Source organism: Pyrus communis, chromosome 16, assembly GCF_041283825.1.
Source record: "Pyrus communis isolate YQ-2024b chromosome 16, ASM4128382v1, whole genome shotgun sequence".
NCBI lineage: Eukaryota > Viridiplantae > Streptophyta > Magnoliopsida > Rosales > Rosaceae > Pyrus > Pyrus communis.
Window position 1 is genome coordinate 5,515,933 of NC_142580.1, and position 15,203 is coordinate 5,531,135.

General features: G+C 34.0%; 1 protein-coding gene and 1 long non-coding RNA gene across 3 annotated transcripts; one reads left to right on the forward strand and one right to left on the reverse strand.

Moving 5' to 3' along the window:
- Positions 1-3,817, forward strand: LOC137730880 (ATP-citrate synthase alpha chain protein 1). Of its 2 annotated transcripts, none has more exons than XM_068469879.2 (13): positions 1-154; positions 269-375; positions 752-928; positions 1,053-1,214; positions 1,372-1,452; positions 1,630-1,681; positions 1,767-1,881; positions 2,002-2,083; positions 2,555-2,650; positions 2,760-2,861; positions 3,043-3,159; positions 3,270-3,386; positions 3,500-3,817. In XM_068469879.2, exons 2-13 carry the CDS (start codon positions 277-279, stop codon positions 3,569-3,571), a joined length of 1,272 nt encoding a protein of 423 aa, XP_068325980.1. In that variant the 5' UTR covers positions 1-154; positions 269-276; the 3' UTR covers positions 3,572-3,817. The 2 variants fall into 2 exon arrangements, with proteins under 2 accessions (XP_068325980.1, XP_088543908.1); XM_088687782.1 differs by having other exon boundaries at positions 16-154; positions 266-375.
- A 3,819-nt stretch (positions 3,818-7,636) lies between these two features.
- Positions 7,637-9,184, reverse strand: LOC148689864 (uncharacterized). Its single transcript, XR_015958004.1, has 2 exons — positions 8,789-9,184; positions 7,637-7,852 (listed from the first exon to the last, which is right to left on the reverse strand). It is a non-coding gene; the product is annotated as an uncharacterized LOC148689864 (long non-coding RNA).
- Positions 9,185-15,203: the final 6,019 nt, after the last annotated feature.

Sequence of the window (15,203 nt, forward strand, 5' to 3'; positions counted from 1 at the left end):
ATTATATTTGCGTTTATAATTTTGGGCAGCTATAAATACACTCCTCCATTGGCTTGTGGAATTCAGTTGTGAGTTTGCTCTGCATCTACCTTTCTACCTAACTACTTCCTCTCTCTCTCTTTCTCTCATCAGAACTAACGCGCATTTTTCAACGGTAAGTTTTTATTTTCCTGCATTTCTGAAAACCCAAATCCCCATTTGATTGAATTCAGAAAAAATTGAGATCTTTGATTGATTTGATTCTTATTTGTGTGGGGGAAAAAAGCAGGTTGAGAAATGGCACGCAAGAAGATCAGAGAGTACGACTCCAAGAGATTGTTGAAGGAGCACTTCAAGAGGCTCGCCGGCCGCGAATTGCCCCTTAAATCTGCCCAGGTGAGTTTTTTTTTTTTTCTTCGATTTGTATTTTTTCTCTGTTATGCATTTAGATCTTCAAGTTTCAGAATTTGGCGCCCCATTTCGAACGAAATCATTTGGATATTAATAAATTAATCAAACAACCATGTGGTTAAACTGTTGTTAAATGCTAATTATGGTGTGTGTGGTTTGGTTTATAGATCTAATCTGAGCTCAATAAACTTAATCATTCAAAGGGTTTTTATTTTTTATCAGGTTTTGTCCCGTTTGGGTTTTGGTTTTCTTAATTGGGTTGTTTAAGACAAATCTATTTGTATGATTCCGATTAAGAAGTGAATTTGATGTTTCTGAATATAATTATGTTGGAAATTGTAATTATATTGTGTTTTTATAGATTACCGAAACAACCGATGTCAATGAGCTTCTGGAGAAGGAATCGTGGCTTTCGTCTTCCAAACTCGTTGTGAAGCCTGACATGTTGTTCGGAAAGCGTGGGAAGAGTGGTTTGGTTGCCTTGAATCTTGATTTTGCTCAAGTTGTCGACTTTGTGAAGGAGCGCCTGGGCAAAGAGGTATTTGATCTTCACATTGTTTCATCAATACATAAATTCCTTATGTGTGTTTTGTATTTGATGATTTTGATCTTCATAAGAATCGAGAGTTTGGCTTACGTTTTTCGTTCTTTTGGCGTTACAGGTTGAAATGGGTGGCTGCAAAGGACCCATAACAACATTCATTGTTGAACCCTTCATTCCCCACAATGAAGAGTTTTATCTTAATATCGTCTCAGACCGACTTGGAAACAGCATAAGCTTCTCAGAGTGTGGAGGAATTGATATTGAGGAGAACTGGGATAAGGTATTTTTGGATGTCAATGTGTTACCATATTCTTATTCAAACGCTATTCTTTGTTATTTTCAATAAAAAGATAAAAATTCCTAGAAGTGCATCTGCTATGAGCTCTATTCGTCTACCTTAACGCTCCATATTTATAAAAGAAATATACTTTGTGCAGGTTAAGACCATATTTGTCCCTACTGGAGTTGCTTTTACATCAGAAGTTTCTGCTCCACTTGTTGCAACCCTTCCCTTGGAGGTAAGTCTTTTATTGATATTGTATTTCGGTATCATTTCTGTATAGTTTACTTCTGACCAGAAAAAAACAAATAATGTACTTGATTTTGCTTGCGTCAATCGTATGCTATCTCTCTTGAGTTCATGTTCGTTTTACTTTAAATTGGAAATCATTGACAAGTATTATTCTTGAATATAGATCAAAGCAGAACTTGAGGACTTTATCAAAGCCGTATTTGCTCTATTTCAAGGTGTGTTAAAAAGTTTTGGCCGTTCCGTTTCGTACTAGATTGGTAAGAAGTAAGAACAATTTTGCTAATTATCATTCTATTCCAGATTTGGACTTCACTTTTCTGGAGATGAATCCTTTTGCATTGGTTGATGGAAAGCCATATCCTTTGGATATGAGAGGCGAGCTGGATGACACTGCTGCTTTCAAGAACTTCAAAAAGTACATTTCATTCATTCAGTTGTTTTTACCTTCTCTGTTTTGTATTGTATATGCCAAGCTATTTACTAGTGTTTTAGCGTACCAATTTCAATACCACCTTACATTATTATTATGTTCCAGGTGGGGCAGTATTGAATTTCCAATGCCTTTTGGAAGAGTTATGAGTCCTACAGAGAAATTTATTCATGGGCTAGATGAAAAGGTACACACGGAAGCCTTCAACTTTTAAATGAGTAATGTATTTATACTTTCTGTTAATACTCAAGTAAATACCCTGTGTCTAGACGTTCCAAATCCCTTTTTTTTTTTGTCTAGGAAAGGAAATTGCATCTTCTTGGCACTACCAAGAAGTCAGCTGATTCTTAGTTTGTCCAATTTACATTTCACTATGTAGCCCAAAAGCCGGGATTCCTGCTGTTATGGTTTATCTAAATGCATGTCGCTAGGAGTGTATTATAGAGTTCAGAGCTTTCTGACCTTTGAGAAATAAAGGTCCTCTTTTCCCAGTCAACTGGTCTGCATGCACTTCATTCTTTAAATTGGAAACCTGGTCCTTAATGTCTGTCAATTGTAATTTCATATTGGTAATGTTTATCTCATATCATCGGGTGACATGCATTTTAGTAGCCCTGCCATTGTTGATTTATCAGGTTTATTTTTCATTTATTTGCAGACAAGTGCATCTTTGAAATTCACAGTTCTGAACCCAAAGGGACGAATTTGGACTATGGTTGCTGGAGGAGGTGCAAGTGTCATCTACGCAGACACGGTGTGTGTACATAAGATTGAGAAGTTTAACTGGATTTTAACCCTTTAGCTTTTTGACAATTTTTTTCATTGGCATTAATTGCTCACCCAAAATGATTTTCTTTGGTCAGGTTGGAGATCTTGGCTTTGCTGATGAGCTTGGAAACTACGCCGAATACAGTGGAGCACCCAATGAAGAGGAGGTGTTGCAGTACGCCAGAGTTGTGATTGATGTAAGAACGATACATTTTCACTCTTAGCATTGTATTACACTATTACTATGTCCAGTGCATGTTAGAATGCTGCGTTCAGTTTTGCCCTGCATCATTATTCTTCATAAAAGACAAACGTCAAGCCACACATGCGTATGCACCTCATTTTTGTTGTTTAATACTAATCTTACGCCTTGTACAGTGTGCAACTTCTGACCCTGACGGCCGCAAGAGAGCCCTTGTAATTGGAGGAGGTATTGCTAACTTTACCGATGTAGCTGCAACATTCAATGGCATTATTCGTGCCTTGAAGGAGAAGGTGAGCTTAATCTTCTAGTCTGAATCCTAATTGTTTTTCAGCGAGTAATGTTGTTCTGTTCTTATCTTTTCGAAGTATGAAAATTGACAATGGCATATTTGACTACTCAGGAATCTAAGCTTAAAGCCGCACAGATGCATCTTTACGTCAGGAGAGGAGGCCCTAACTACCAGAGGGGGCTTGCAAAAATGCGGGCACTTGCAGAGGAAATCGGCCTCCCTATTGAGGTACCAAATATTTTTCAAATTCCATTGATTAGGCAGACATGTAGAGCTCACACTAAACTTTAATAACGAAGAACTTGTCTGACATTTATGCTTCTGTTTGTGTTCCCTTGCAGGTCTATGGACCCGAAGCAACAATGACCGGTATTTGCAAACAGGCAATTCAGTGTATCTCCGCTGCTGCATAAGTTATCGTTCAGATTGCTCGCACCCTTACTGTCTCCTTTCCTTTCATTTTGATTTCTTTTGTGGCAAGTTTCATGTCTCCATTAAATCCATGTACCAATTACGTTGTTTCAAAATCCTCGACCGAGTTAATGTAGTTATTACGTGCAAATGGGTAAATGGTAGGATGATGAAGCTGTGTGATGGTCTTGTTACCGTAATAAATAAATAAATAAAACAAAACAAAAACAAATTTACGTTGGCATTCATTTCTGTGCATGTTGGAATCCTTGTTTTTCAAAGACAACAAACTTGCAAAGAGATCCCAGTGGGATAACTATAACTATGGACGTTAAATCTTATAACCGAATACAAGGCAGATTCACTTCACGAAACAAATGCCGGAGGCCAGGAACCCGAAGATGAATAAGAATACTTTTAATATCCTGCATCAATGAACCAACACGCCAAGGAGCGACCCGACAAATGAATCAAAATCTGAGAATCCCCTTCAACAAATAAATTCGAGAGACCAAAACACTTGGTTCAACTTAATTCAATTTTCAAACCACTACCCTCAACCAAGTTTGCTGTTGTAAATATCTCAAAAAATCAGTAAGAAGCTGTTCAACACCAGAAACCTCAGCAGCAAAGTATGAACTGTATATCTAAAATACTATTCGATAAAATAGTAAATGGGCCGCAGAACCCAGCAAAAAACTTAGCCATGCCCTTCTCTTGTGGGCTTGAGTTCGTTCTGATCCACACTCACCTTTGGTCCTCTTTGAAAGCCGTCGGTCAACATGGAAAAAATAAATTTATATGATGTTAATAAAAATAGACAGGTGGAAGAAAGAAGAGATGTTGAGAAATTCCGGCAACATCATTTTTTCTCTGTGTTACTAAGTCTGGATCTCTGACTCCATATTCTGCAACACGTTGAAAGATTTATGACCGTCTGGACGATAATTGTATTAAATATAAGGAAGAATTGTAGCTAAATTCTTAAATGTGCTAAAATTTAGAATTGACATATAATCACGTGAGCACGTAAGGTCATCTCCAATTGCAGGATTCAGAGGGTTAGAGGGCTGAAAATAACCTGAAAACCGTCTCTAACCGAGGGCTAGATCAGAGGGCTTGTGGAATTTGAGAGGGCCCTATGAAATCTGAAAGGGCTGGCAAAAAAAAATCATTATTCCTGTCGGTTATAACCGACATGAATTCTTAAGCTAAAATTCAAACGCAACGGCTAGCTGACATCAGCTAGTCGTTGCATTTAATTTTTTTTTTTAGGTTTTTTGGGCCTTTTTTTTTTATTCTTAAAAATTCTATTTTTTTCCCTATAAGTACCTAAACCATTCATTCATCATTCCTTTAAATTTAATTTGTAGTTTTTAAATTTAATTCGTTGTTTTTAAATATAAGTTGTTGTTTTTAAATTTAAGTTGTTGTTGGATTTGAATTTAAGTTGTTGTTTTTAAATTTAAATAATAAATTATGTTTGGCCCTTTGACCCTCGGTTGGAGACAGTTTTGGCCCTCGGTTAGAGACGAAGGCAAATATGGCCATGTATTGTTCATTAAAATATTAATATCTTAGAGAACCAGAGGGCTAAAACAACCCTCCTGATCAGCCATCGATTGGAGATGGCCTAACGAGCAGGGACGAATCCTTTGAGAGCAGCCTCGGGCTGCAGCCCAAGTGACACTTTGAAAACATAAAAATTAGTAGTAGTTATAATGGTTTAGTCCACCTCATCAGCCCCGAGTAAGTGTTGCGAAGCTTTATTGCTTAACGTGATTTACTTAATTGTTATTTAATATTACGATCCAGTTGTATTCTTTTTTACTTATTAAGTGATATCTCTTAGGTTCGATTCTCGTCAAAATAAGAATTTAAACCACATTATTGCTAGGCACACCCCCCTTTTAGTGTAGATAATATTTTTTGTTAAAGAAAATGTGTTTTACTTAATTTAGGTTATATGATTGAGGATTGTGTTGGATGTTAGACCCTAGTCCAAAAGCTAATAAGGCATCGCAGTTAATAAGAATTGTAATGGAACGTAAGTAGGGTAAGGGTTTGGTTAATGTGCTATAGCTTGAACTCCAAGTATAGATAATATATCGTTTATTATTGAAGAATAAGGGATCCTGATTCTATCATATTTGGACTGAGATTTGATAAATCAAATCCTTGTACAATAAGAAATCTTAATGACATTATGGAAGGATTCATTAGAGTAAAGTTAGTGTAAATACTAAGCAAAGGTCCCTGCACATACCACCGAAACCAACACCAAAGAATTCCCCACAGCGAGTTATACAATTAGCCCTTTTTTTTTTTTTAATTTGCATGAACCAATTAGTTTAACAAATTGTACCAGGTTGTTTATGTTTGTTGAAATTTTTTTTTTTTTCAATTGTTCGAGTCTTTCAAGTATTCTCATTATATTAAACTTTTATGTAAGTAGTCTATGCTGTACATATTTGCATTGCATGTTGTCTTTTGCTTTTGTTGTAACTTCTTATATACATTTTGAGGAAGAACTCATTGTATCTCCCTAACTGTGTATATACCCTCACATATATACATTGCCCCACAGACGGCCATGTCTTTCTCCACATATTGACCTCGCGTGTGGCTTGTGAGTTGAGATCAACACTTTTTTTGACAAAATACTGCCCAACTGCACAATACCATGCGCGCGCGCACAAATATATACATATATATATATAAGCTAGTATTTGTCCAAAAAAAAAAAAAAAATATATATATATATATATATATATAAGATTGCCCTTTAAAAGAAAAGATTTCTATGTTTAAAAATGAGAAATTAGGCTCCAGTCCTTAATTATTGATCTTCTTTGATTAAAACCTTGTTATTTTTTACTTTTTGATCAAGGTCTTTGAAGTTTGTACACATCAGCATTTTATTATCAGTATATTTCCATGTTAGCTTTTTATTTTTATTTTTATTGAAATAGTTAATTATTGCATTTTTTTATCCGGGACTGCGTTTTTATTCCACGACTGTTATGCCTCAAACGCCTCCTATGCTTACCAAACTAAATTGACACATCCATTCCACCAACTAATCCTGCTCACTTGATTTCTTCCTTTTTTTTCATTTTTGTAACTGCAAATTCCACAATAATCTCACTAAGTTTTTCAAATCCTTCATTATTATCTTTGATATGATGCTTCAAATTCAAGTTTAGCCAAGATTTGAATTGAAGTCATACTTTATCCGCGAGCATTTGAGTGAGCGCAGTTTTTTGCAGAGTAACTTGAAGAATCAACGACAATTCCGAGCTAAAATTCGAGGTTTTTTTTTTTTTTTTTTTTTTTTTCTTTTCATTTTTTGAATTTGCACCCATAATTCATTTATACTTTTTTGTCCGCAAAGTGGATTCTTGGTGTTATATTCGTACCCATATTTACAAGTAGTGTAGTATCGTTTTCACAATTGGTTTTGCATATGTAAAATAATTATTTTTCAATTTTTTTTGGCATGTATTGGGGAACTTCAATGAGTTTAGCATGTATCTTGTGGTTTTGCAGTGTTTTTCTGGTGCATACCAAGTGTTTGTCTAAATGTTTGAAAGAGAATTTCGTATATGAAAATTTTGTATGCATAGAAACTGTTTATAAAAATTCTTGAATAAGTCTTTTTCTCTATTGTGGTGTGCATGAGTACAATTCAATTTCATTGTATACATTTTTTAACAATGGTTCATGTGTTGATGTGTTGGAAACTACTGGAGTTGTAGACCGGGTACAAATAGCAAATAATAATTGGACATGGTTTAATTCACAGCGATGGCAATGACTATTTAGGGAAATATGCAACACTGAGAGGCAAGGTAACTGATTTAATAAGTGCGCCATCAACGTCACTTTTTGTAACCTGATCCTTTTGAATGCAAAAATACCTTTCCATAAATGCAGTGTGTTTCACTCTCACACCTTTCATACCGGTGTACTTAAGTATGGAACCCATGTTAGGCAAGCCAAGAATTGCGGCTATATCACTTGGTGTTAACCTCGCGTAAATGTCCCCAAACACAAAGAACTTCATATCTTTATTGTACTGCTTTACTATTTTAGCAATATATGTGTCAATTTTTTTGCAAAACTCAAATGTAACATGACCATCATGATAAGCCTTAAACAAGTTCCAAAATGGTGTTTTTTTTCATCTCTTTGTCATGCCCGTCTTGAATAAATCCTTCCATTTTTGGGTACAACTTAGCAAAATGAAGAAGGCTCGAACGATACCTCACAGTTTCTTGTACCTATCCAAGACAAAAACATTTAAATTCTTGCCCAAATCTTCATCACAATATTGTGTCCAACTTCCACATGTATTTATGTAACATATTAGTAAGGTAACAATATAGTAACAATGTACCAAATCAGACCCACGGACAACACAAATGTACCCGAACCATCTTCGTGAGTGTAGGTGCAAACTACATCATCAATATAGGCCATGCACGAACACCATTACTAACATCAACAAGTTTAAAAAAGTTTTCAAGATGTTGAGAATATACCTAAAATTAATTCAGAATCCCATCGTTTATCAAAATTTTCAAGTTGGTGAAAGGGCCATACACACTTTTGAATGTTAGTAAAATGAAATCATAATCCCATCGTTCAGAATGCACCCCTACTTACAATGCTTCAACTCTATAAATACTAAATTGTACCCTATACCACCTACTTTGTACCCCTGCTTGTTAATGTTAGTACAAAGAATTTATACTCCCAACATTGAGAAAGTACCCTTGCATACAATGCTAGCTGCAACTCTAATGCAATTGAATTGTACCCCATACCACCTAGTTTGTACCCCTGCTTGTGAATGTTAGTACAAATAATTCGTACTCCCAACATTGAGAATGTACCCCTCATACAATGCTTGTCAATGTTAGTAAAAATAATTCAAACTCCCAACATTGAGAATGTACCCCTTATACAAACATTCTCATTCCAAAATTCTCATTCAAACATTTCGACGAACACTTGGTGTACACCAGAAAAACACTGCAAAACCATAAGGTACATGCTAAAATCATTGAAGTTCCCCAATACGTGACCAAAAAAATCGTAAAATAATCATTAATATATACAAAATCAATGGTGAACGATACTACGTTCTCGTAAATATGGTACAAAGATTATAACATCAATCAGTATAGGTGTAATTTCAAAAAATGGAACAATACCTCGAATTTTAGCTCGTGAGGGTCTGCAAGTACCCCTGCAAAAAATTGCGCTCCTTCGAATGCTTGCGGAAAAAATATGATTTTGACTCAAATCTTGCCGAAAATTGAATTTGAGGATTCATATCAAAGATAATAATGATGAATTTGAAAATGGGTGTGAGATTATAGTGGAATTTGCAGTTATGAAAATCAAAAACTGAAGAAAATAGAGTGACTATTTGGTGAAACGGATCCGTGAATTCAGTTCGGCAAGCAAAAGAGGTGTTGGAGACGTAAGAATCGTGAAATAAAAACACAGCGAGGATAAAAAAAGGGAAGTGTTATTAGCACTCCAAAAATCTCACTCTACACTCCTCACAAGTGTATTTTTCTTTCTAAATATAGAAAGTTTGAAGTGTAAAATGAGAATTTTGGAATGCCAATAACAATTCCCTAAAAAAATAAAAATACAATAATTAACTATTTTAGTATAATAAAAAGAAAGATGACATGGAAATATATTAACAGTAAAATGCTGATGTGGACAATTTCAGGGATTTTGATCAAAAAATAAAAAACGATAGGATTTCAATCAAAGATCTCTACCAACTAAGGACCGGATACAAAGTGTCCATTTTTTAAATAGGTATTAGTTGTGAAACCCACTTCATATTGAACTTCAATAATTTGAACTGTCTAATTTGTAATAGATCATCCTTACAAATATTCAATTCAATCTCAAATCACTTGCTCATTTAATTGTCACGTTGACATTTCAATTTCCTTAAACATAGTGTTAGTCAATTTCTTGAACTCAATGAAGTGATTCAAATATTTTTTATTTAGCTAATATTTTGAAGGATAATCTATAAGGCACAATTACAAAGTTGTGGACCGATAGCATGAGACAACGACGTGGACATGTGGTGAGTGTTTATGCATGCAGGCGGTTGGTGTCCGATTAAGTGGTAAAAGAAATTATTAAATTATTTGAAACAAAAAAATGTATACGGACTGCGACTGTCTGACACTATTTAAAGTGGCCATGTTGCGGTTGGTGAGCTTTCTACTTCTATAGGCCACCGATCTGCTTTCTCCGAGAAATTTTTAGGAGTGCCGGGAACATCATGACACGTGGTGTTCCCTCACTCATTAGGATTTAGTTTTTTATATTTATTGAAATATAAAATTGAAGGATATCCAAGATGTCAAATCCTAATAAGTGAGAGAACACCATATGTCATGGTGTTCCCGGCACTTGGAAAAATTTCTCGCTTTCTCCCTTGCCAACTTTGAAGACGCTTCCACTGCCGACCAAAAAGTGCCATGTGTAAGGTTGGATCGTTTTAATTACATCCACCAAAAAAAACGTGATTAAATGGAGATTTGATAAAGATATGGGGCAACAACTTACCCGCTCATCTTGTCCAAGATCCTTTTCTTTCTTCTTCTTTTATTTTCCTCTCTTTTCATTTTGTGTGAAGGATATTTTGCAGGAGGATAAGGAAACGTCAAAACATCTTACCGTGCATGTGCAATTAAGATCTAGGGCTTGTGTTGAAATTTTGGCTCAAACCTTTGTCTCGCGCATCTGTTTGCAAGTGCAAGACCATACCGAATATCTAAAAAGGAAAATTGGAGAATTGGGAGCATTGTGCAAGGACGCCACCTGCACATCCTAAATTAGGACAAGCCTTATTAAGTGACGTGGAGCATGTGTGACTATAGAACTTCATATGAGGGACAACCTGCTTTAATATTATTAGGATTATATACAATTTTAGGGTTTAGGGTTAATTTTATAAGATTTGGATTAAGTATTACTTATTGGGATTAAAATTTTAAATTAGTTTAATTTCTTAACTTTTCAATCCCAGGCTTAGGATTTAAGTTTAATTTTATAAATATAGGATTAATATTTGAGTTGTAGGTATTAATTTTATGTTTTTTTGTGTTAATTTTATTTTATAATTATAGGGTTGGTTTTATAATTTTATAAGTTTTGTGTTAATTGTATAATTTTAGGGTTCAAATTTTAATTTTTAAAGTTTAGGATTTTGTAATGATTATATAAATAGGGACTAATAAAATAGTTTTAAATATTTGTCGTTCAATTGGATTTTGTAGATGTTGCAATTGATTAGGTAGTGTAGGTATTTCCAACAGCTAGTTTTCTGGACCGTTGGATTTCCAACGGTCAAAAAAATTGAATTTGAAATCCAACGGCTAGTGACATGGCATGATCTGGGCCGTCCGATCTAGTGATCAACAGTCCACGTTTTTCTGCCCAAAAATTTTATAAAAAAAAAGGCACACCGGTCAGAATTATGACCGTTGGCCACATGTCAACATATAGGTTGTTGGATTTGAATCTTTTTCAAATCCAACGGTCCAGATTAATTAACTAAATTAAAATTATTAAAAAATTATTTAAAATTGTTAAAAAAATACAGAAAAAAAAATTATTATTTTTTCTATAAATATCTAACCCTCATATTCCACCTTACACCACATTTCAATATTTTCAACACTTTCTACCAAAGCTTTCATATACTTTTTGTGTGAAAAAAATGGCTACATGGAAGCTCATCGAGGATGTTACGTTGTGTGAATGTTGGGTTCAAGTCACGCATGAACCGATTACGGGTAATGAGATGGAGTTGCGAAAAATGTGGAGTAGAATTACGGAAGCGTTTTGCGCTATACATGGAAAAGACGCCATAAGTAGTCAAGGTCTTCAAGGGCGTTGGAAAAAAAACTCAACATATCCTTCACTTGTTGGAAAAATGCTCTCTTGATTGCTTCCAGTAATTTGCGTAGTGGGACAAGTTTAGCGGATCAGGTGACAATATGTTTATTTATTTATATGCATTCCACCCGCATCAATATTTTAATTTATTTATTTGGGTTACACCCGCATTTTATAATATTGTCTTATCCCACATTTTGTAGACTCTATAACAGTTGATTTTCCCATCCTCGTTATCCCATCCACTTGATCTGCAAATACTCCATATGCAAGCATCCACAAGGCAGCAGTAATTTTTTGCTCAAGAAGAAGACCTTGAACATGAAAAATATCTTTTTTTTGCACAAATTATGGATCATGGTTTATATGGACAAAAAAAGAAAGGATGAGGTTATGGACACTAACACGTGGCATTACGTGATTGGTTGAAAATCTTATCGAAATCTTGGCTAAATTATTGTAAACAGATAGTGACACGTAGGGCGTCAAAATTGGTTAAAAATCTAATCAGAAATCTATCCACAAAATAGTATGTTTGGATAATGACACATAGCGTGACAAGATTGGTTGAAAATCTTATCGAAATCTTGGCTAAATTATTGTAAACAGATAGTGACACGTGGTGTGACGAGATTAGTTAAAAATCCTATCTGAAATTAAAACTAAATTTAAATAAAAGTTATTATTTTATAAAAAAAAAATTAATAATATTTTAAATGGGCTAGGTGCCAGCACATTTTTGTAGGGGTGAAGATCGTTTGTACTGGCGCATTTTTTAGGAGTGGAGAAACATTTGGCCAATTTATTGTTCATGTGGTCTATCATTGTTCACTTAGTGGATTAAATAGACTGAATACCAATGCATTTTTTTAAAGGTGAACTTGCTTTTACAATAAACACACTTGATAACACAAAAGCTTATGAACATTACATACTTTAACGGTCACACAACAAGCGATCCCATATGAAGAAATCTTTGGTGAGTTGCTTTATGGATACACATCTAACTTTCTAGGATAGTGTTGTTGAACCACTCAACTACAATTAATTAATCAACTTCATAAATACTATGATGCATCCATACATCTTTATATTTGTTTGGTGTTACCTTTTAGTTGTTGCAACAGATGGATTTTCTACCTAGTGAATTAAACTAAAGAAGAAAGTTGAATTACACAGTTGATTTAAGTCGTCATGGCCTAGATTGGCAATTTTTTTCCAAAGTGATCAGACTTGACTAAGAGGATTACTATTCACACAACTTTTTTTACTTTTGACATGTCATTTTCAATGTTTGGCCGTCGAATTAAATATATTCAAGAAGATCAATGACCAAAAACTGACAAGAGTGTGAGGAGGTAAAAATAGGTGTGTGTGTGTGTGAATATCATTGTCCCTTGATTAATGATCCTATGTTCAGGGAAGCATTGAAATGGAACTAGTTAATTTTTTGTTATGTCTGATGGTTCGGTGCAATAATACTTTTTTTATGTGTAAGTTTATTTTCATTTGACAATACATTATTAAACTGAGACGTCACAAGAACAGAAAACTCATTTGATATAAGTTGTTCTTTATAAGTTTATTTTCATATAACAATGAATTATTGAACTGAGACACCACAATAATGACAAACTCGTTTAATATAAATTGCTCTTCATATCTTTAATTAATATGGTATTTTGAATCCAAAGCATCAATGCATGCATTGACACAGATTAAGACCATTCAAACTGTGGCTCCCTGGTCCCGTCCCTTTTGAATATTGAAACAAGAAGTCCCAACATGGACGGCGTGGAATTATTTGCATTTTTTTTTTCTCTTCTCCAGTATCCAATCGCGGTCAGGTCCACCATTTACACATACACCCCCCGCCCCCACTGCGCCGGTCACCTCACGCTACTCTGTTTTTTATTCTTTAACGTTAAAAAAACAAATTATTAACATGTGTTTTTTTTTTTTTTTTTTTTTTCTATATTGAAATTTTACTAACATGTTTTATGCTACCATCACATATAGGAAGGTTTTCTACATTTACTTGAACGACAAAAATTATTCTATTAAACAAAATTATTATACCTTTTTTTTTCTTTTTAGTTGAAAGATGAAGATTATGGAGATGATCCTATTACAAAAATTATCAAGTAATAATTAAATTTTAAATTGATATGTGATACCACTTTTTTACACAACTTTGACACATATATTTGTAAGGTCCACTACGTAATGTATTTTAACGATCCGAACCGTCTATTTTTTAAAATATCGTTCATAGCCAAAGTCGTTAAGACATTCATTTTTAGTGGAGGAAGTTGATGAATATCATTCTACAAAGAAATCATAAACCCTTAATCCAACTTATAATTTCGGATTTAGGGTATTTTGGGTAGACAATATATTTGAGGGAATACCTAAAAGATAGACAATTCAGATCTCGAGATGAATTATAGAGTGGCCACAAAAATGTGTGTCAAAATTGTTTTAAAAAAAAAAAAACAGTGTCACGAATATATATATTAGAGCTTGATGTTGATAAATACGTAGATCTAGAAATTCATTTCGGAATCAAATAATTTGTAGATCTGTTCCACCCAAAATGGGAATGTGCTAGGGTTATGAACTTATAATCTATAATCTGATGATCGAGTCGATTCCATGATTATAAGTTCATTCTATAATGAATCAGACCGGAATAGGGTTATATACATTCTAAGTATGAGAAGGGATCATTCAAGCGTATTGAGCTAAAACAATTTGTCGATGTCTCTAGTAAACCAAAGTCATTGTTTTAAAGTAATTATGAAACTTTGACCAATGTACCTTGTAGCTCGTATTGTTTGTTGACCATAATTCATGAACCGAATTACCATAAAGAACATATCGTTAATATATTCATACACACACACACACATTATAAAATATAAACTCGTCATGTATCACATTCAAATAACCAAAATGTTTATTTGCAAACAATGTATTATTCTTATTATATGTGATAGTTGCCCCGTATATTAAGTTACCATGCACGTTTGTTATTAGTATTACAACGTTGCTATTTACAACAAATATCGTGATATCCGCTGTATCTGTACGTAATTACATAAAACTATTTAAATGCAGAGTATATATATGCGTGTAAATTATATGTTACAACTACGGCTTACAATTTAAAATCAATTAGTTTAATCCAATTACATAAAGATTGAAAAGCATATGCAAACAGAAATGCAAAAATATTTAAGGGGTCTTTTAATATGGGGTCCAAAGTAACTAAAAATTTGACCTATTTCAAAAGTCAAAAGTCACTAAAAATTGGATGTACGCTCACCATTCCTTGTTAGGGTCCGACTATTCCCTATATAAACGAGTAATATTATTCATACCACGTTTTTATACCATATTTTTATACCACTTAGGTGGCATCTAATGTGGACAGCCACATTGTTTGAAAAATTTGCAAAGCTCAAGGAAATTAATGAAGGAGAAAGACTCCTCGTATTCCACAATCATCATTTAATTAACTAGTTTTTCTTAATTATTAATTTATTAAATAATACACTAAATTAAAAAATCTGATTAATTCAAATGATGTGGTTGTCCATATCAAGTGCCACCTAAGATAATATGAAAATGTGTTACAAAAACATGGTATGAACAACATTATTGTATATAAACATCCCGCCCCAC

Coding starts and splice junctions, on each gene's coding strand:
- LOC137730880 (XM_068469879.2), top strand. CDS start 277: ATGGCACGCAAGAAGATCAGAGAGTACGACTCCAAGAGATTGTTGAAG. Junction 1,215..1,371: donor TTGAGGAGAACTGGGATAAG/GTATTTTTGGAT, acceptor TACTTTGTGCAG/GTTAAGACCATATTTGTCCC. Junction 1,882..2,001: donor GCTTTCAAGAACTTCAAAAA/GTACATTTCATT, acceptor ATTATGTTCCAG/GTGGGGCAGTATTGAATTTC.